The 22,807-nt window shown below is 41.3% G+C and overlaps 1 protein-coding gene across 1 annotated transcript in view; it reads left to right on the plus strand.

Annotated features, from left to right (window-relative positions):
* LOC124594336 (kelch-like protein 10) overlaps positions 1 to 22,807 on the plus strand; it is a 159,976-nt gene that overhangs the window by 114,722 nt on the left and 22,447 nt on the right. Inside the window, exon 10 of the mRNA XM_047132705.1 lies at positions 5,600 to 5,768. Within this exon, the coding sequence (XP_046988661.1) occupies positions 5,600 to 5,768 (169 nt within the window). The remainder of the gene's footprint in view (positions 1 to 5,599; positions 5,769 to 22,807) is intronic.

Consider the following 22,807-nt stretch of genomic DNA (forward strand, 5'->3'; position numbering starts at 1 on the left):
AGTTGCCCGTAATTAATCTAAAATAAGGATCGACTGATAGGACACATCCGGAGGCATCAATGGTTCATCAATTTGATAATGGAGGGATTATGAGGGCCAAAAATTTTAGAGGGAGGCCAAGGATCGACTACAGTAAGCAGCTTCAAATGGATGTAAATTGCAGTAGGTACGCAGAGATAAAGATGTTAGGACAGAAGACCACAATAGTTAGAAAAAGACTTTTATAAGTTGGCATTGGAATAGTCTTCGAGTCTTTGATAGTCGAATATGAGGTATGTATTAGCAGTTCCAAACGCCATCTTGGGATATAGCCGGGAAAAATTGCCCTATTAAAATGTTGGTCCGTCCAAACAGTAACACCTTCAGCCACTGGCCAAGCATAAATTAGCTGACCTGTGTCACACGGCGCTGGTGTCAGTGACTATGGAACCAGGGGTCCGAGGTCGGAAGACCTACCCATTGCCAAGTCTAGGTTGCCACAGTTCCTCGGCTACGTTCCAGGAAACCTAAAATCTACTGCTCGTGTTGGCGAAGTTAACTAGTCGCCACAGAGGACGTTTACGTGTTACCTCTACCTCACATTTCTTTTGGAGAGTGACTACTGTCCGTTTTCACACGGGGACCTACCATCTTGTCCCTTCTTCTTGTCAGTGTTTTCCATATATTCCTTTCCTCATCGATTCTCCGGATAACCTCCTCATAATTTTCAACGTTCTTCTGCAGCATCGCATCTCAAATGCTCCGATTTTTTTCCGGTTTTCCCACAGTCCGTGTTTCACTACCATAGAGTGATGTGCTCCAAATGCACATTTTCAGAAATTTCTTCCTCAGATAGAGGCCCACGTTTGATATTAATAGACTTCTCTTGACCAGGGATGCCCTTCTTGCCAGCGCTAGTCTGTTTTATTGTCCTCCTTGCTCCATCCGCCACGTGTTATTTTGCTGCCTAGATAGCAGAATTCCTTAACTGCATCTACTTCGTGATCAGCAATCGTAATGTTAAGTTTCTCGCTGTTCTCATTTCTGCTACTTGTCATTACTTTCATCTTTCTCCGATTACTCTCAGTCCATATTCTGTATTCATTAGACTGTTCATTCCATTCAACACATCCTGTAATTCTTCTTCACTTTCACTTAGTATAGGAATGTCATCAGCGTATCTTATCATTTTTATCCATTCACCCTGAATTTTAATCTGAGTCCTGAGCCTTTCTGCTATTTCCATCACTGCTCCTTTGATGTATAGACTGAACAGCAGGAGGAAAGACTACACCCTTGCCTTAAATCCTTTTTAATCCGAGCACTTCGTTCTTGGTCTTCCAGTCTTTATTGTTCACGCTTGGCTTTCGTTCATATTGTACATTACCCGTCTTCCCTTACAGCTTACCCCTATTTTTCTCAGAATTTCTAACATCTTGCACAATTTTACACTGTCGAACGCTTCCTCTAGGCTGAAAAATCCTATTAAGGTGTTTTAATTTTTCTTTAGTCTTGCTTCCATTACCAACCGCAACGTCAGAAATAGCCTCTCTGATGCCTTTACCTTTCCTAAAGTCAAACTGATCGCCATCCAGCACATCTTCAATTTTCTTCTCCATTACTCTGTATATTGTTCCTGTCACCAACTTCCATGCATGAGCTGTTAAGCTGATTGTACGAAAATTCTCGCACTTGTCGGCTCTTGCAATTTTCGGAATTAGTGGATGATGTTTTTCCGAAAGTCAGATGGTATGTCGCCGGACTCATACATTCTACACACTAACATAAAGTCATTTTGTTGCAATCCTCCCCAATGATTTTATAAATTCTGGTGGAAAGTTATCTTATCCCTTCTGCCTTATTTGATTTACAGTCATCCAAAGTTCTTTTAAATTCTGATTCTAATACTGGTTCCCCTATCTCTTCCATATCGTCTCCTGGTTTACTTCTATCATGTCATCAGACAAGTCTTCCCTCTCATAGAGGCCTTAAATGTACTCCTTCCACGTATCCGCTCTCTCCTCTGCATTTAACAGCGGAATTCCCATTGCACCCTTAATATTACCACCTTGATTTTATTTTCGCCGAAGGTTGTTTTGATTTTTCTGTGTGCTGAGGCAGACCTTCAGATAATCATTTCTTTTTGATTTTTTTCACAGTTTTCATGCAGCCATTTCACGTTGTCTTTCCTGCACTTCATATTTAATTCATTCCTAAGTGACTTGAATTTCGGTATTCCTGAATTTTCCTGATCATTTTTGTATTTCCTTCTTTCATCGATCTACTGATGTATTTCGTCTGTTATCCATCTTTTCTTCGCAGTTACCCTCTTTATACCTAAGTCTTTCTCTCAAAACTTCTATGATTACCCATTTTAGATATGTCTATTTCTCTTCAGCTGAACTGTCTACTGACTATTCCTTATCGCAGTATCTATAGCCTTAGAGAACTTCAAGCGTATCTCTTCATTCCTTATGACTTCCGTATCCGATTTCTATGCACATTGATTTTTCCTGATTAGTCTCTTCAACTTCAAACTACTCTTCATCAATACTAAATTGTAATCTGAGTCTTTATCTGCCCCTGCATACGCCTTACAATCTAATAGCTGATTCTGAAGTCTCTGCCTGAGCATGGTGCAATCTAACTGAAATCTTCCCCTATCTTCCTGCCTTTTCCAAGTCTACCTCCTCCCCTTGTGCTTCTTGGACAGAGTATTCGCTGTTACCATATCAAATTTATGTAGAGCTCAATTAGCCTTTCTCCTCTCTCATTCCTACTACCAGGCCCATTTTCTACCATAATCCTTTTCTCTACTCGTTCCGTTACAACAACATTGCAATCCCACATGACTACTAGATTTTCATCTCCTTTTACGTACCGAATTATCCGTTCAATATCGTCATATACTTTCTGTGTCTTTTCATATTCTGCTTGTGACGTCGGCATGTATACCTGAACTATTGCTGTCCGTGTTGGTTTGCTTTCTATTTCTGATGAGAACAACACTATCACTGAACTGTCCATTGTAACTGACTCTCTGCTCTACCTTCCTATTCATAGCGACTCCTACTCCCGTTATATTATTTTCTGCTGCAGTTGATATTACCTTATACTCATTTCACTTCAACGACCCCCACTACATCTAGACTGAGCCTTAGCATTTCCTTTTCAAATTTTCTAGCTTATCTACCACGTTCAAACGTCTGATACTCCACGCCCCTAATCGTAGAGAGTTATCCTTTCGTTGTTTATTCAGTCTTTTTCTCATGGTCACCTCCCGAAGATCCGAATGGGGGACTAGTTCGGTATCTTTTGCCAATGGAGATATCATCATGTCACTTTTTAGTTACAGGCCAAATGTTCTGTGGATACACATTCTGTATCTTTAAATGCAGTGGTTTCCATTGTTTGTTGCGTCTTCATGCCGTTGATGATTGCTGATTCCTCCGCTTTTAAGGGCAGCTTACCACTCCAAGGGCAAGAGAGTGCTAGGCCGTTAGCTGAGTGAGGGTGATTTCTTAAGTCGGAAGTCTTCGGTTGCCATTGCTAATGATTTTTATTTAAGATTCAAGCGCCGATTGGGTTGGAACCCAGGACTGAAGACACCCTGATTACTAATCCAAGATGGTGTCCCAACGCGACGGCACCAGTGCGCTCTCGGATTGCAAGATTCGTCGAGTTACTCAAGTCACCATCGAGGAGCATTGCGAGTTACCTCTACCACATTTCTCTGGTGTCAGCGCACAGACGCTGCCCACAGGCGTGGACTGGTGCTCCAACTACAGGTTTACGGGAGAAACTTGTGCGGACTGCCCAGAGGATTAACCGTGGCTCAGTAGTTCAAAATGGTTCAAATGGCTCTGAGCACTATGGGACTTAACTTCTGAGGTCATCAGTCCCCTAGAACTTAGAACTACTTAAACCTAACTAACCTAAGGACATCACACACATCCATGCCCGAGGCAGGATTCGAACCTGCGACCGTAGCAGCAGCTCGGTTCCGGACTGAAGCGCCTAGAACCGCTCGGCCACATCGACCGGCGGCTCAGTAGTGCTCTCAAATGTTTCAGGAATGTCAGTCAATATAAAATGCACTTTACTCTTGTCTCCCGGAACATCAGGCCCCGATCATCGAAGTAAAGTTAGATATTCCTCATTTCGGTTTTCTGATTTACACCTCGTTAAACATTCTTCTCCGAAATAGAAACTGGTTGTACATTGCTTGCTAGTTATCATTTTGTGAGCTCCAAATGATCATCAACAAATAAATTTTGTCACCAGATAGTATCATTTTCATTATGATTTGGTCATTATTGTGAGTAGCTGAATTCCCTTTCAGTTTCACTCCAGGAGGAGTTGTGTTCGTTCTCTAAGTATGAGAATTAATATGCCTAAAACACATTACTGTCAACAATACGTGTAACGAAAGAAGCTGTAATGTTTTCTGATGTTGGTATTTGATAGTCCCCGACAATGATCCTATTTCTAGGGTACTGGGAGAAGATTATTATCAACTGCGTTGAAGCAACCTTTCGGTGATGCCCTTTTTTCTCACAGTGGCTGGCTGTTACAGTTTTCTTTCGTGGTTAGTCAACCATATATGCCAGGGAATAACATCTGGTACTTTTTCCGTTAATTCTCAATTTCTTTAGTATTTTATGTGGTGGTGGTGGTAGTTAGTGTTTAACGTCCCGTCGACAACGAGGTCATTAGAGACGGACCGCAAGCTCGGATTAGGGAAGGATTGGGAAGGAAATCGGCCGTGCCCTTTCAAAGGAACCATCCCGGCATTTGCCTGAAATGATTTAGGGAAATCACGGAAAACCTAAATCAGGATGGCCGGAGACGGGATTGAACCGTCGTCCTCCCGAATGCGATTCCAGTGTGCTAACCACTGTGCCACCTCGCTCGGTATATTTTATGTAGTGGCTATATTACAGTTTAGTTAAGCGCTGAGACTATGGCATGAACGTGCATGTATACTGCAGGTATTATTGAGTGAATTTTACTATCCATATTAATACAGGTGCTGTTGATAAGCAGCCATTGTACCTCATATTCTGTAGTATGTGTTCATGGGCCATTGCCTCAAGAAGACTCCTTACGAGGGAACACTTTATTCTCACTAAGCGTTTAGCTCATATTTTGCGAAGGCGCTCGTAACCATGCCGTTGATCGCCCTGAAACCAATCTCTTAATCATTATTATCGTTACGAACTGCTGTGTTGACTAGATGACGATCAGTAAGTGGATCGCCTAAAACACGTGTCACATTTCTGGATAGCATGAGGAAGAGAGAGAAGAAGAAATAATGAAAATGGAAGAGGGAAAGAGAGAGGAATCCATTGTTCCTTCGATAACTTTCATTGGGTTCCAACTTAAAATTACTCTCTTTGGCTGTGGAAAACATTCGTGAAGCGACATAAATTAAGGGACATTAAAGACTTCTCTGACACAAACCGTGAACCGAGTTGGTCATAATTTCTATATCTTGGTTAACGTATCGCATAATACGTTCTGGTAAAAGAGGCAAATCCTGGTCACCTAGTAAAATAATATCCAAGTAACTCGAGTTTGGAGGGTCAGAGTTTCAATTTCGTGCATGTTCCGTGAGCAGGTACGACGCGACGGACATGAACGTGTGCCGGTCCGCGCTGTCGGCGTGCGTGGTGAAGGACGTGCCCAACGTGCGGGACTACATCCACCAGCAGCGGGAGCGGTTCGTCGAAGAGAAGCGCCTGGGCGCTTCGGCAGCCCGCCAGGCGCCTCAGCAAGCCGCTAGCCAGGTGGGCCACATGCACACCAACTGGAGCGGAGATTGTGGTCCATCCAGCCCTACAGATACGTTTCTCCTCATATTTAACGCCATTAAAAAGATACAGTAAGAGTACGTGGCTAACGATTAGGATAGGAATTTGTCTCGGTCGACAGTCTCGAGAAAAACTGCCAAATTCTTGAGAATCTCTTAAAGAATCTCGACAGATGTTGAACTGTCCTGAACTCACTTGACCTGGTATTGAACCAACGCAACCTAAGCCGGCCTCACACGAGACGTTTTCTCATCGTGAAACACGCCAGACATGATGTCCGTCATGGTTGCTGCACACTCTTCAAACGACCTGCTATATCTCAAGGGACGTGCTCATTGTGATATGCGACCGCAGCGGCCTCCAGCGGCATTTCTTGGCTACTTCCGGCCCGCAAATCGCGCAGTTTGCTTATGAAAATTGACGCGCATTAAATAGCTGCGTTATCGAAGGAAGGATTCAGCCAGTGACATAGACTGCAGCCTTGCAACTTTTTACTCCATGTTTCCAGGAACGTTCACAAAATCAAACAATACTTCTTCTGGGCAGAGACGCTCTCATTTATAACAAGTAACAACAAGCGTTGCAGATAAAAGCCAACGGCGTTGCCGCAGTGGTAGCACCGGTTCCCGTCATTTCACCGTAGTTGAGAGCTGTACGGCTTGGCTAGCACCTGCATCGGTGATCGCCTCCGTCTGTCGAGCGCTGTTGGCAAGCGGGGTGCAACTCTGTCCTTGTGAGGCCAACTGAGGAGCTTCTTGACTCGAAAGTAGCGGCTCCGTCACGAAAACTGACATCGGCCGGGAGAGCGGAATGCTGACCACATGCCCCTCCATATCCACAAACCAGTGACGCCCATCGGCTGAGAATGACGGTGTTCGGTCGATACCGTTGGGCCTTCTGAAGCTTATTCGGAGGGAAAGATTGCAGATCATACTTCTATTAGATTAATAAGAAAGTCCCAGAATGTTTTAGAAAACACAATGTGAAAAAAAATACAAAGTTTCCCAGACGCGAACATGCTACCTTTCCCTTCACAGTTCACGACCGTCAATAACGCAACAGCAACATCTAATTACATGTTATGCAACTTACACATAAGTCTAAAGACTCCAACCACAGCTGTCATTACTTGGTATTTAACTATAACAAACTGTGCTAAAAATGAATCGTTTTGATAAATCATCAATCTGTAGTATTCAATTTATAATACGAAGAGCATCAAATGAGAGAAGCCTTTAACTAACGATAGTTGGTGAAGAGCTCTCGAGGTTCCTTCTGGGTGGCAATCTTAAAACACGGCATCTTTCAACATGTACCATAGTCTTTTGAGGAAGTGTAGAGATATGTGGATGATGTGATAATTATACGAGTGGAGCACTCTCTCCACCTCCCAGACGGAAGGGTACACTCCATTAGTATAATTATCACAGCATCCGCATATCTCTACACTTCCTCAAAAGACTATGGCACTTGTTGAAACGTCGCGTGTTTTAAGAGTGCCATCCAGAAGGAACCCCGAGAGCTCTTCACAAACAGTACGAGTATCGGAGTAAGCCGAAAGAGCCTGCATTCACAAACGATATGTAGTTTCTTGTCATTTTATTGTAACAAATCGTACCAAAAACAACACCTTTTCAAAAGACCCTAAATGTGCTGCAGCTTTGAAACAGCTGATATTCATAGCACATACGTTACAATACAAAAACCGCCAAATACGAAATTCAGCTCCGTATGACTTAATCCAATATGCCGACTCCTAACTTCTGCTTGTGACTGAAAACCGCTGTTGCATCTCAATTGCCTTTCCACGATGTAAAATTTCGACTTAGTACTTTGTTCCTTTCTCGCTTCACAATGTAGTGGAATGATAAGTTCCTCGATGTGACGTCACAAAACTCGCCCAGCTCCTCGTCCACGAACGCCTTCACATCCCTTGAGAAGACACTTTTATTGTGGAAAATATTCCCTACGAGTTCGGATTAGCGTTAAAGCCTGTTTTAGACAAGCTAATGTTGTTGTGATCTTCAGTCCAGAGACTGGTTTGATGCAGCTCTCCATGCTACTCTATCCTGTGCAAGCTTCTTTATCTCCGAGTAACAACTGCAACCTATATCTTTCTGATTCTTTTTAATGTATTCGTGCCTTGGTCTCCCTCTACGATTTTTACCCTCAGTCCTTCCCTCCAATACAAATTTGATGATCCCCTGATGTCTCGGAACGTGTCCTACCAAGCGATCCTTTCTTCTAGTCAAGTTGTGCCACAAATTCCTCCTCTCCCCAATGCTATTCAGTAGCTCCTCATTAGTTAAGTGATCTACCCGTCTAATCTTCAGCATTCTTCTGTAGTAAGACAAGCAAATTTCGGGTCAAAACCGACTTTTCGTGGATGGTGCGCATCACATGGCAGCCTGTAAATCAGCTGCCATTCACTTCAACATTCGTTCGATGGCGTCAGAGATCAACTGATTGTGCCAAGCGTGGCACTCTTAAAAATCTGTAGGGCACCGAAAAGTGCGCATCCACAGAAACGAAGATTATTGATGTGATGGTGAGGCACAGTGGCACTGCTTAAAGTTTTATTTTACTTGATGCAAAGTTTCATTTTGTAATATCCCTTCCGTCTGCGAGTCGTAGCTTCCGTAAAATCAAGCGAAACCTACCTGTGGCCGCGGCCATAATCCACGCACTCTTGATGGTGTGCAATGAGTGAGAGTAACTACGTCACGCACTGCTCTCCACATCTCATCGGAAACGTTTACTGACGGACCCACATCAATCCCCTGTACTAGCACACTCTTCAGTCAGTTTAAATGACACTCGGCGCCTTGCTTTGACCCGCGAGATAGGATTACATTTCTCATAAAACCAACAGCCATCTACCTATCCAATTACTTTCATGAAAGATTACAAAATCTAACCACTGGACTGGAACATGTACACAGCTAAAACTTCGTATATTGTCCCCAGATGGCTCCCTAGAATCTTCTCCCAATAATCTCCACAGCAACAAAACAGCAATACAGTTTACAGTCAATTGGCAAAAAAAGTTACAGAAAACACCCACACTCGGAGTTACACGTAAACAAATAGAATCTCTTTGCTTCAAATGAACCTCAACAAGTCCGCTTCGTTCATTCAGGTCCACTTATAGATAGCGACTGGCATCGCGGTCTGATATAATACCCCCTCCCGCCCCCCCCCCCCCCCCCTCCCCCGAAAAAGGGAAAATAATTTATAAAGTGCTGAAACTTCGGAAAAATACCCATATGGGGTTTTGTAGTAAGAAACTGTAAAATCCCCCCTCCCTTCCTCAGGGAGGACGCATCCCCAAATTCCCCTCGCTAAAAAGTCAAACTCTTCCGTTTTAAATTTTTGCATAAAATGGTTCATTTGTAGAAGATGAATGCAATTACAAAAAATTCCTCGTAAAATTTTACATAAAAAGATCAAAGAAGGTCTTATGCATATTTTAAATCAGACTAAAGTTTAAGAGATATAAAAGCTGGAATCTCATTCTCTTAACGCATAATTTTTGCAAACTTAGTTTCTTAGTCGGTTATGTAAATGAAAAGAGTAATTAAATTCGGGGGAATATTTCGCCAATTTTCAGCTTGATGAAATTTCTTGTATCTTCATTATTGTTGGATGTCTTACGCATTTTTATTTTTTTTTTAAATCAGCGAATAGGTTAAGAGATAGAAGAGATGGAATAGCATTCTATTAATGCATAATTTTTGTAGATTTTGTTGCTTAGACGGTTAGGTAAATGGAAAGAGTAATTAAATATATGTAAACATTTCGCAAATTTTCAACCTCATGAAACTTCTTATGTGTTCATTACTGATGAAATAAGGTTCAGGTGCGCAACAATGAAAACAGTAAGTCCCCTTCCCCGTTCTCTCACCGCTCACCTACCCCTTTCGCGGCCGTTTCTCCCTACACGTGTCCCCTTTATTTCGGTTTACGTCGCGAAAGTTTTCAGGCCGTGCGGGACAGTTAATTTTGTTGTGTTACGTACTGTTTCTTCTCACTCTCTTTCCCTACCTGTGGACTGAGAGAAGAACAATGCTGGACCGTACCGCTTGTTTTATTTGCGGCAAATCTATTTCGGAAAGAGAGACTTCAGAAAAGACGAAAGCGTTCGAAACTTTCATATGTACCAGCAAGAAACGAAAGGATGAGGCTCATAACTCTCTAAAAAAAAAGCTGAAATGATTGAAGTGCGTAAGGAATATAAACGTGAATATATTCAGCAAGGTAATGAAAAAAAACTAATTAATACGAAAGATGCACAAGTGGGTGATAGACGTTTAAGATCGTCTTCGTCTTATCCACTCAACTGAAATTTAAAAAAAGAAAACAAAAGGGAAAACCGCTGCTTCATGGGCGCTGAAAAATGTGACTTACAGGCTGAAAGAAAGGAAACCACTTCAAAATCGTCGTGAAATGTTTGAAGTTCGTTGCTTAACTCTGAAACTCATACCTCTTTCTAATTCGCATGAAACGATCACGAGCTACAGACATAGTATTATTACTACCCATTTAATGCGGCTACACTCAAGGTTGCCGAATATAAAGTGCAAGTGTGTGAAGGTTGACTTACACTGCACAACAATGTTGAAAAGCTGTCGAGGATAAAGCTGCGCTGACTTGACTCCCACTGATCTTATAGAGTATTCTGAGGATGGTTTTCAGTAAATAATTAAGTACAAGAGCTAAGTGGTTCAACAGATAAAGTGGTATTTTAGTTGTATAGGTGTTGTACATGCGATGATTTTAAATGTATTTTAAAGACAGTAATTGTTGAATAATTCTGCAACAATTATTAGTTCTCATATGCCAGACTCAGAGCCTAACGAATTTTTATTCTTTTAGATAGAACATCTCGAAAACTCATCTTTATTAAAGCTTTCACCAGAATTTCACTCGAAATATTTTTTGCCACAATAGACGTCTTCGAAAAAAGGACTGTTTTTCTTAAATACTGAAACAAGGTAAAAAAATGAATTAAGAGGTTAGAGAGAGGGGTACTCACCCGCAAGAGGAGGGGATTACCACATCCTCTATGAGTGTTTTCACGAAGTTTCAAAGCTTTGTAAATTATTTCCCCCATTTTTCCGAATTTGTCTGGGTCTGCCTGGTTAGGACGTGTCCGCTTGCTAAAACACAACATTCGCCTAAAAAACTGTAAAAGATTAAACAGAGTTCCTTGTAAAATCATTCGACCTTGAGCTAACCTTGACATAACCTCAACAGCCCATTTAGGAGGCTTGAGAAAGACTGGCTCATCACTGTCATGCGGGAGAAGGCCTCCTTTCCCCATATACTGGGCCGACCACGGCATCCACAATAGACACAGGACGAAACACACAAACTCCGCCAGGAAAAGATACGTTACAATTTTCATATGTCAAATAAAAACTAGTACCGTATATGAACAGTCTGCGGCGAACGTTCTTACAAAACAATTTCCAAAGCCGATACATCGAGATGTCCAAATACAGTTTGCACTTAATATACGTGAAGACAGAGTAGAGATGGATGAGTAAGTAACTAATTATAGAAGTCTGCTACAAGGAAAACACATCGGATGTGTAGATGTTATACTCAAGGCGACAATCGAAAAGGTTTATTCCAAATGTATACATAAAAAACTTTCACCCTCAGATAATGAGTAATACATTCATCGTTTAGCTGAACACGGTCAGAAAATAATGTTCCTAATGAGATCTCCATCTGGTGATGAGCGTGCAGTGGCTAGAAAATTAGTTAATGGTGCAATAAATCGTATTAAATTCAACAAGCGACTGATTCCATATCAACTCTACGCAAACCACCGAGTAACATACTACTACTATGACTCATACCTGTAATGGTAACCCACAAAAATGAGCTCGTAGTTGATGTCTGATTACATAGGTTCAGGGTTCTTCGAATGGACCGTTGTGTTTTAGGCTTCGAAACTAATATTCTGAGGATAAATATAATTGTATTTTATTTTCTGGGACATCTGTGAAATATACTCAAGCCCATAATTTTCGCTGCCATCAATACGCAGTACAAATATTCATTGTAGTACAGCTCTCTTTTACTCACGCCCACGAGGGAGCAGTAACTGCTGCGCAGAAGCAAACCCATTTCTGACGTTCTGCGCATGACGTCACTAAGGAACAGCTCTTGGCGCGCGCGAAGTGTACGTCTGAGCTTTGTGTTGCCGTGGTTCGTTCGTGTTGTGTTTCGTGCGTGTTGTCGTTTCCGTTTGGTTATCTTTGTGCAGTGAGTGTTTGTCCGAAGTATTAGAGTGTGTGTAAGCAATGCCAGGTTGTGCTGTTGTTGGCTGTAACTCTCACAATCGCAATACAAAAGGGACTGAAATAGTGTTGCATTGTTTCCCACGTGATGAAAGTCTGCAAAAGGTTTGGCTTTCAAAATGCTTTAGGAAAGATCCTGTGAACGTAGGGAACGCTAGAATATGCTCTCGTCATTTCAAGGAAACGGATTATATCCGGGACTTACGTTCAGAGCTGTTAAATTTACCGCGGAAACTGATCCTTAAGAGTGATGCGTATCCGTCTTGCAATTTGCCTTGTGGTAGTAACGCCAGTGATAACACACCGATTGCAGTAGAAGAAAGGGAAGAACGTTTTAACAAACGTGAAATTCGTAGAAGAAGCCTAGAGACTTTAAAGAAGCTCTCACCATTGAAGAGGAATGTTGACAAGTATACATTTACAGATGTTCTTTGTAGTGATCCACATAAAGTCACTTTACAGAATTCTGTAGCGTCACTACAGAGGAGAAATGCTCATCTAAGGAACATGTGCATGAAATTGCGAGCACGTAATAAATATCTTAGAGGTCAGCTGTCCTCAATGAAACGACGTCTGCACGAAGAAGAATTTAATAAAAAGGAACTTGTGTCTCGTGAAACTAATCAAATACTGGGCAAAATATTTTCACCCAATCAAATTAGAAGCTTGTTGCATGGTTCAAAACGGGTTCGATGGGGCAGAGAGGACATTTGTAAGTCTATTACTTTACGTGCTCTGTCGCAGAAGAGTTACAATTTCCTCAGAGAAAAACTCGGATACCCTCTACCTGCAGTGTCAACCTTGCGTTCTTGGATTAATCGCAGTTTCTGTTGCCAACCAGGAATTTTGAAGGATGTTTTAGTGATGATGAAAATGCAGGCTGCAACACTGACTGACAGGGAACGTATTTGCGTTTTGTCATTTGATGAAATGAACATTGACAGTAGAATTTGTTACGATCAGCAAGATGACAGGATTCTTGGACCTCACAGTAATGTCCTTGTTGTCATGGTCCGAGGCTTGTTTGCAACGTGGAAGCAACCTATCTATTTCAATTTTGACGTTCAGATGACAGCAGCACTCTTGAACGAAGTAATTGTTTCCCTGGCCAGCATTTGCTACAATGTTGTGGCTGCAGTAGCAGACATGGGTGCAAAGAATAGTTCTGTCTGGAAGGAGCTTGGCATTACTCATGAAAATACTTGTTTTCCACACCCGTGTGATTCTCTGAGACGTGTGTGGGTGTTTGCTGACGTTCCCCATTTGCTCAAACTCTTAAGGAACCACTTGCTGGATCAAGGAATAATGTTGGAAAACTAGGCTGTGACAAAAACTGTGTTCGAGAAACTGTTAGTTCTGGACAGTGGCGAGATGAAAATATGTCCCAAGTTATCTCAGCAACACATTATAGTGAAGGGCAGAGAGCGACAGCGAGTACGCTTAGCAGCTCAGCTGCTATCAAATACAACTGCACAGGCGATTCGGTATTTGATGCCTGAAGAAGGACACGCCAGTGATTTCATACAGATGGTGGATGAGACTTTCGATGTACTTAATTCAAGGACAAAAGAAAGTAATAAATCACTAGCCTGTGAATTTGGTGTCAATTTTCAAGCCCAAGAACAGTGCCTACGTAAATTTTCGAAGTGTTGTGAGAAGATGCGTGTTGGCAACTCAAAACATCTCCTACCCTTCCAGAAAGGATTTTTGAAAACTGTTCGGTCACTTTTGGGTCTGTTCAGTGACTTAGCTGTTTATAATATTGAATATATTCTTACAGCAAGATTAAATCAAGACTGCTTGGAGAACTTTTTTTCTCTTATAAGAGGCCTTGGACGTTTTTATGATCACCCATCGCCAGTCGAAGTAAAGAGCCGAATAAGACTGTTGTTGTTGGGAGCAAACGCTCATGATATTCCACTTTCAAATGCATCGTCTGTTGAGCCAGATGAAGAAGGAAGATTCGTGACTGCAACTGTTTTTGGCAATATCCTGCCTGATATGTCTGAGGCGTTGGCAATGGTTGAAGGAGAGAAGGAGATAGAAGATTTAGATTTTGGAGTAGGAGAATCCGATGTGCCTCCAATGTCACTGGCTTCTGATTGCAGCACTGAAGGATTTAAATATCTTGCTGGATATGTAGCTTATCGATGCAGACAGTATGACAGATCACTGGCCACACCCACTGGAGAGTTACTGACACTGCCTGAGGAGACATCGAGAGGATGGCTGGGCATGGTTTCTCGTGGGGGTTTGCTTGTGCCTTCAGAAACGTGGCTCGAAACAATTAGCAGATTTGAGTTAATTTTTGCCCAGATCCATGGACACGACAGTTTGTCCAGGGAAACTGGTGTCATCAAGAACCTGTGTGCTATACTTACCGAGCGATTCCCCACTATTCACCCAGAAATCATTAAGATTTATGCTAGGACGAGAACCTTTATCCGACTGCGTTGGCTGTCTGCAAAGGACAAGTCGAAGAAAGCAGTTGCCGCTCAGCAACGGAAAGCAAGGAAGTGGTATTTGTCATCGCTTTAGAATGGAAATAAACATTATTTGTGAAAGTTAAATAATATATAAACTTAGTGATAGAAGTGAAGGTCCTCTGACTGTGTGTTTCACAACAAGCAAGACTCTACACTGACAGTGTCAAGGATTGGCTTATTGTTTCCCACACTACATACCAACTTTGCTGAACGGCGGACTCGGTAAGTTAATTTACCACTATTTCCTGTAAATCGTATTTTGCAGCACTTTTTTTTGATTCAATGTTCTTTTATATAAGTGAATTTTAACAACTAGGGCAAACATTATACAGCCACCTTGATAAAAATATAAGCCAAGGTTTGAGGTGTGAGAAAATTAAGAATGTGTGTATGCGTGTGCGTGTGTGTGTGTGTGTGTGTGTGTGTGTGTGTGTGTGTGTGTGTGTGTGTCAGTTCAGGTAGGTAATTCAAATGCTTCCTACAAATAAGGCAATTGCATAATTTCTTGAGTGAAAATGAAAGTGTTTTTGTAGACATGATGTAAACAGAATATAAATGAGCGTTACATAGAGCTTGTCTACAAGTTAACACTTTTCCCAGAGCCAAAGTTAGAAAATCGAATGTTCATTTCGAACGTTTACTTCGTAGAGAACTGCAAAACAGACTGTACTTTGCACTTATTTTTGTATAGTTTGATCTATAGACGCTTGATTTTATTAAAGTCAGCACTCAGCAGTGTCTGTTTAAAAGCTGGACAAGTTACAGAATATAGCAGTAACTTTCTAGAAATAGCAGAATAACAATTTACCTTTTACTATTTCTGTAGAAACTGAAACATTTCACAAATACTTCGCTTAAATGCGCGGACTGCGTCTTGTAGCGCTGTTCAGAGGCAGCGGCGGTTCCTTCGTGACGTCACAGCCTCAGCCAATGGCAGGACAGAACGCTTACTGCTCAACCTTATTTTTTTACGGACCTTGACTCACGCCAAACGAATGTTATTGCTGTACTGAAAAGACCGAATTTTCCTAGAGTGTTATTTGGCATTGCAGACTCCCAGATTGCACGTGTGCTGTTCGTTGTGAAGAGAGGGCCACAACTACATTTATGACCCATGCTACTGGCACATTCTGCGAGAGTCCGAGACTGTTCTTGTCCTCCGACGTTCACGGAATCGTAATGTCAGAATCGTGTTTGACTTCCAGATATACTCATGAAGCTCGCCTTACACACAGGAAATACATCTGGAAGGTCCCGAGTGTCATAAGAGATACGCTCGCGCTCCCCATCTCTAACAATTCATTAGAGTTCATCATACGTGGAGTGTTTCTCTAATTTGAAACTACCGACGTTTCATAAATGGTTAGTTAAAATTGGTAACAATGAAAAAGCCTACACGCTTTTGACGATGCCTCAAAAACAATAGAAGCGAAATGAGTGCGGTCAACAAAACAGCCTTTAATTTAGTTGTAGATACGGGTCTCAGACACAATAAAAATAGTCATTATTTAACTAACGACCAAGGAATGACATCGCCTAAACAAAATGCACTGCGGATATTACCCTTGTAGACAGCCACAGTGGAATTTATCTACATAACTTTACGCATACAAGGCAAAAAAAAAAAAAAAAATAGCTCGGTATAACAAGGGGGTACCAGAGAACTCCAAAGCAAAATGTATTGTTTGTCGTGGTACGCGTACAGAAATACACAATAACACAGGATCCATTTACGTTTATTCCTAGTTGAGTCGCGTTCCATAAATTATAAACTGCTCTGATTTTTGGTTTGTGTATTTTATAATTTTATTCACAGTTTTAGGTGTAATGAACAACATGGAAGTCTCCATAATTGTAGACACACTCCTGAAAATCGTCGTGAGACCGCTAGATCTAGATATCTGCTGGTGTATGTAAGTCTCCCCTGCGTTTTGATCTCATCAATCACTTCTTCGTTGTCCCTTCCTTCAGTAACGTCTTCAACCTTTTCATTTGTTTTGCAGAGTGCTTTATTTCTGAACATACGGACTACACATCACTACCTCCTGCTTCTGATTCTGTTTCTATTATTTGCGTTATTTCTTCTAGATCTCGTTGCTTGTGTAAATCTTAGTTCTCCTGGAACGTCAGCTGGTTCAGTATGTTTCCATTTCACAACACATAACAACAGAACTGAAGAAAACGACTGGAGAAAAATATTTGATTGAACATAATTACACACAACAATGTATTAAAATTTAAAACATTCATATCAAATTTGTATCAACATAACTCCCTACATGTGCAATTATACGTGCGTGTTTTCTTGTCACCCGGAATCCCAAGCAGAGTTCAAAAGGACCCCAGAATAATGTTTCAATTATTATTTGTTATATAGATAAATGTAAGTACAAAAATTCAACAGTGGTAGTGTTTAGAAGGGACTGCTTAACGATATCCCAATGTCTGCAAAATATAATCTATTTCAAACAGCTACAAATAATACAATACCTATGTTAGGGGTCCTCCGGTAGCCCGCTTGATATACAGAAGGATATCTGTGAAATATGTAGTTACTAGGTTGTAGTCTACTTTTAGCTCCTGTTTCACCTACACTGATACGTAAACATTGAATAACAAGCTTGAGGCTTAACGGGGCCAGCAAAATGTAGAATCGCATTAACACATTTCCTGCCTACTATTTTCGATGCAGTGTTACAGTGCTGTGCTGCTATTTTGAGGGGCTATTGAATGCTGTTAAGTGAAGCACTCAGTTTCCGTCAAAAATGAAATAAATAAAAATAAACGTAATTATCTTGATAGGAGAAAAATACATCACTATTCATCGTCCCGCAAAATATTCACTCCGTGGCTTACCCCCTTGGCTTACTATTATTTGTTTCGAACTTTCTTTCCTTATATTAAATTGTTAATGAAATCAGGAGTATTATTTTATGTTAACATTTTGTACAACCGAAATACTTCTTCAAAAGACAGGAGATGGACTACACGAAGAAGCATAGATCAGTCAGTCGTTTCACCGTAAGTTACAATACATTCAATAAACGTTTCACTCACCACATGCACAAAAATGTTTTAACCGTGTAAAGGGACAGCCTGGCTTTCTAAAGGGATACACCACATCGAACCAACGTGGACGAAACCCAGCAGTGAGTGTGAATTACTGCTCTGCCTGGGTTCTTAGATGCTGAGACTGTTTGGGTCATCATTCAAACAAAGTCGACACCAACAACCACTGAGAAATAGAGAACTGGTGTAGCCTATGTCAGTATGTTAAAGAACATATATGTCATTTCTATAGATTCCTTTGCACTTGATCAATGTTGCGCCTGGTGACCCAGTGGCAGAAGCACTTGCCTCCAAACCGAAAGGCAGCGGGATTAATTGTGGTCGGACCACAGAATATTTCAGTCTACCTTTAACCTAACATTCACCTATTACATTACATTACATTATATTTGTCGTTTTCCATGGATCTCTTGGAGAGAAGTCTCTGGGATGTGGAAATTGTAGGTTATCTTTCCCGAGTTGGATAACTTGGGTAGGTTAGGGACACGCAGATCGCCCGAAGGGCATCCAGTTGAAGGGCTTGCACCAGAGCATTGAGCCACAAGAGACTATTATTATATTTAATAAGAACAGAAAGAAATTCAAATTTAAAAGAAAGGTCAAGCAAGGAGATTTAACATTGCAAAATAATTCGCAGTGGCGTCAGAGGACGTTTTCAGATCCTTAAACTGAGAAAACGATTGTTCCTCCGTTACTATCCTTCTGGTGCTGAAACCTTAACGGCCAGCAGTGAATTCATTATGATATCGCACTGGCCCGTCATATACATCACTTCTTGTCAGGCCATAGTTTAGTCCTCACAGCAGGGCCTACACTGACAAGGAGATCCCACGGCAATCTGATTTCTGTATGTATTAGTGTCTGTTCTTTCAGACATGTCAGAAAGGACTGACATATAATTAAGGCAAGTACTGCCAATGATTCCTTCACTCAGATGCAGACCAAGCTCGAACTCTTCCGGGAATCAGCGAAATGCTGCGAGTATTGAGGATCATGGACAAGGGGCATTACGTCAGTAGTGTGTGAATAAGTTGAGAATTTGGGTCTGACGGGAGACGCGCTGGGATAGTCAGTGCAGTTGCGATTACCACTGTGTCTGGGAGATGTAGTGGTCAGCTCTTATGTCTAGCAAGCAGACGACCTGGGTTAGAATCCCGGTCCAGCACAAATTTTCTACATTTTCCATTGATTTAAATCAATGCCCACTGTTAGCTAACGTCTTTAATTCCTTTGCATCTAGATTTTTGGGAATTTTATATGTTTATGCTACGTGAAGCTCAGAACTCAAATACATCTCTCCCAAATCATTTCGATGCAACTTGTAAGGGATCCGTGATCCCACAAACTTAGACACTAGTATCCGACACCCAGGTCGATAGTAGACAGGAGTCGATTGTCAAGCGCTGCAGGAGGCAGTGAGACGAGTGTTGAGTGGGGAGTAGTACTGGAGTGTGTTGAGTGACAAGTAGTGTTGGAGAGACAGGCAAGAATGGTGGTCGAGTGAGTTGTAACCGGTGAAATTCACCGGAGTATGACGAGTGAGCACGCCCCGCTGATCGTCGTGGGGTTGACCCTCACTAATACCGATTCGCGAGTGATATGAAACAGAAAGTGACAAGTGCCGAATTACGTGTTTCGCGTCAACCACGTCGGCCAGCAACAACCATGGATTGCAGTGGGGATTGTTGTGAATGTTAACTATCAGCATTGCGTGTGACGAAGTACTGAAAATCAGCAACCAATAAAGAGATATAACTGTAATTAGACGTGTAAGGCGAAGGTAGCAACTGCCTCAGAATTTGTGTGTTCGTAGAAAATACAGTACAGTTTGTACATCGCAACCTTTGTGGTCCTTAATAATAGACAAACTTTCAATCATTCCACTATTCAGTTGCAAAACAGCCGCACTTGGTTGAAATATCCCCGAAACCACAGCAGAAGAACCGATAGCCTTTCTTCCATTAAGCACACGGTCATATAATAATTAACTGTTTGGCGGCTTCGATAAATTACACAAAACCCAAGAAAGGAATTTAAACGGGGGTGTTTCGAACTCTCGAAAATACTCGAGAAAATTTACTTTTGAAGTTTTCTAAATACTTTTAATAGGCTAAAATAAGAGGGTTTTCTTTCGACAAGTAGCGTAGTTTTGAGGTAGAGTGTGCACCTTCCTTCTGGGTGTGCTGTGTTCGAAACCAGGCCGAATCAAATTTTTAAAAAATGGTTCAAATGGCTCTGAGCACTATGGGACTTAGATATCTGAGGTCATCAGCCCCCTAGAACTTAGAATTACTTAAACCTAACTAACCTAAGGTCATCACACACATCCATGCCCGAGGCAGGATTCGAACCTGCGACCGTAGCGGTTGCGCGGTTCCAGACTGAAGCGCCTAGAACCGCTCAACCACAACGGCCGGCTCAAATTTTTAAACAAAGTTGCATTTTGTATGAGTGTTTACATGAAGCATAAAACAAAAAAACATAATAAAATTTAATTTGTAATTGTTTGTTAACCATTCAATTTTGGTAAACAAGTTTTTGTAAAAGATCGGTATCTAAGTGTTTTTGTTTGCAATGAACACGGGATTTTCTTGTGCAATATGAAATTAGAAATACGAAGACGTGGATTTTTCATAAAAATGACAATTAGATGGGTCAATTAACGGATAGTTGTCGAATTTTATATTTAAATAATAAATAGAGACCGAACTGAGACTTCATCAAGCGATTATCAGTCTTGTGTGCTTTATGTATTCTACGTATCACAGAAATGTTCGTAGAACATGCACCTTTGTTTAAAAACTCGATCCGACCTGGAATCGAATACAGGTCCTCACACAACGAGAAAGCACTTTACAACAGAGCCACATTCCTCGTAGAAAAATACGTACGTTATTTTACTACACTAAACATGGTTGGAAAACTTCAAAGTCGATTTTATAGAGAGTTTCTGAGAGTTGCGTCGAACTGCTTTGGGAGAGATATATTTGATTACTGAACTTCACGTATCATAAATATGGTTCAAATGGCTCTAAGCACTATGGGACTTAACATCTGTCATCAGTCCCCTAGACTTAGAACTACATAAACCTAACTAACCTAAGGACATCACACACATCCATTCCCGGAGCAGGATTGGAACCTGTGACCTTAGCAGAAGCGCGGTTCCAGACTGAAGCGTCTAGAACCGCTCGGCCACAGCGGCCGGCTATATTATAAATATGAAAAAATCATAAAAATCCGTGGTCTGCCCTAAGCAGCGTTCACGGCGCCACGTACAGTGTTTCTGCTTTGGCGTTCAGTCACTGCTTGGTTACGATTAGTGGCCTGGCAACTCACTACTAACCATGCAGGACACTACGTACTGTAGATATAGGGTATCAATTTGTGTGCAATAACAGATCTGGAGGAAGTACCAATGCTTACTGCGGCGTGCGTCAATTTTATCAATCCTCTTCCCTATGGTGCCTCGTAAGGCTGCAATTTTAGCACATAAAAATCCATAGAATCGCTCTTCATTTTTTTCTTGCGATTGTAATGAGGTGAGGGAACACATATAGGGCTGCAAGGAAAAGGCACTTACTCCATAAACTGCGAAATTTTCACCTTTACAACTGACGCTTTGTCTGTTTTCATTGCCATAGCTTCCCTCTCTGTTTTCTTTCTGTCAAACAAGTAACCATTATCTCTGTCACATTGTAAACTATCTGAGCTTTTCTCATCTCTTTCTGTTTCATTTTTCTTCTTTCTATTTCGTCTGCTAATCTTGCCTATTTCATTTTCTTTCTCTGACCAGTCAGCTCCTTGTCCTACTTTGATTCCTTCAGCACTGTTGCCCCATGATTCTGTTAGACGGCATTATTCCCGTTTGACGCGAATTTAATGAAGAAACTGCCTAATATGATTTTATTAACACTAAAATTTCCTAAATGCAAGTTTTTAATTACTATATATTATTATTATTATTATTATTATTATTATTATTACTATTATTATTATTACAGGGTGATTCAAAAAGAATACCACAACTTTTGGAATTTAAAATTCTCCAACGACAAAAGGCAGAGCTAAGCACTATCTGTCGACGAATTAAGGGAGCTATAAAGTTTCATTTAGTTGTACATTTGTTCGCTTGAGGCGCTGTTGACTAGGCGTCAGCGTCAGTTGATGCTAAGATGGCGACCGCTCAACAGAAAGCTTTTTGTGTTATTGAGTACGGCAGAAGTGAATCGACGAAAGTCAACCGTCACAATGTCTGTATATGGGGCACTGAGAATCCGTGGGAAACAACTCAGTATGAACGTGACTCGCCTAAGGTGAACGTTTTCTGTGCCATTTCAGCCAATAAAGTTTTTGGTCCCTTTTTCTTCGAAGGTGCTACTGTAACTGGACTACAGTATCTGGAGATGTTAGAGAATTGGCTGTTCCCTCAGCTCGAACAAGAAGCACAACAATTCGTATTTCAGCAGGATGGAGCGCCACCACATTGGCACTTATCTGTCCGTAACTACCTGAACGTCAACTACCCGAGGCGATGGATCGGCCGCCAGGCAGCCCGTGACAGAGCACTTCATCACTGGCCTCCAAGAAGCCCTGATCTTACCCCCTGCGATTTTTTCTTATGGGGGTATTTTAAGGATATGGTGTTTCGGCCACCTCTCCCAGCCACCATTGATGATTTGAAACGAGAAATAACAGCAGCTATCCAAACTGTTACGCCTGATATGCTACAGAGAGTGTGGAACGAGTTGGAGTATCGGGTGGATATTGCTCGAGTGTCTGGAGGGGGCCATATTGAACATCTCTGAACTTGTTTTTGAATGAAAAAAAAACCTTTTTAAATACCCTTTGTAATGATGTATAACAGAAAGTTATATTATGTTTCTTTCATTAAATACACATTTTTAAAGTTGTGGTATTCTTTTTGAATCACCCTGTATTATTTTCACCATTATACAGGGTGTAATGGGTGTAAGTGGAGATATTTGTGTTGGTGACTGAGGAGGGTGTACTGAACAATATTACATCAGTATTTACGTCAACTGCAGACTAATAATTGTAACTACTACATGTCGTATGTTTTTTGGTTGGTTAGAACCTCCAAGTACATGTGGAGAGAGCAAGCCATTAACGCTGATTGTCAACTAGG

Source organism: Schistocerca americana, chromosome 2 (assembly GCF_021461395.2).
Source record: "Schistocerca americana isolate TAMUIC-IGC-003095 chromosome 2, iqSchAmer2.1, whole genome shotgun sequence".
Taxonomy (NCBI): Eukaryota; Metazoa; Arthropoda; class Insecta; order Orthoptera; family Acrididae; genus Schistocerca; species Schistocerca americana.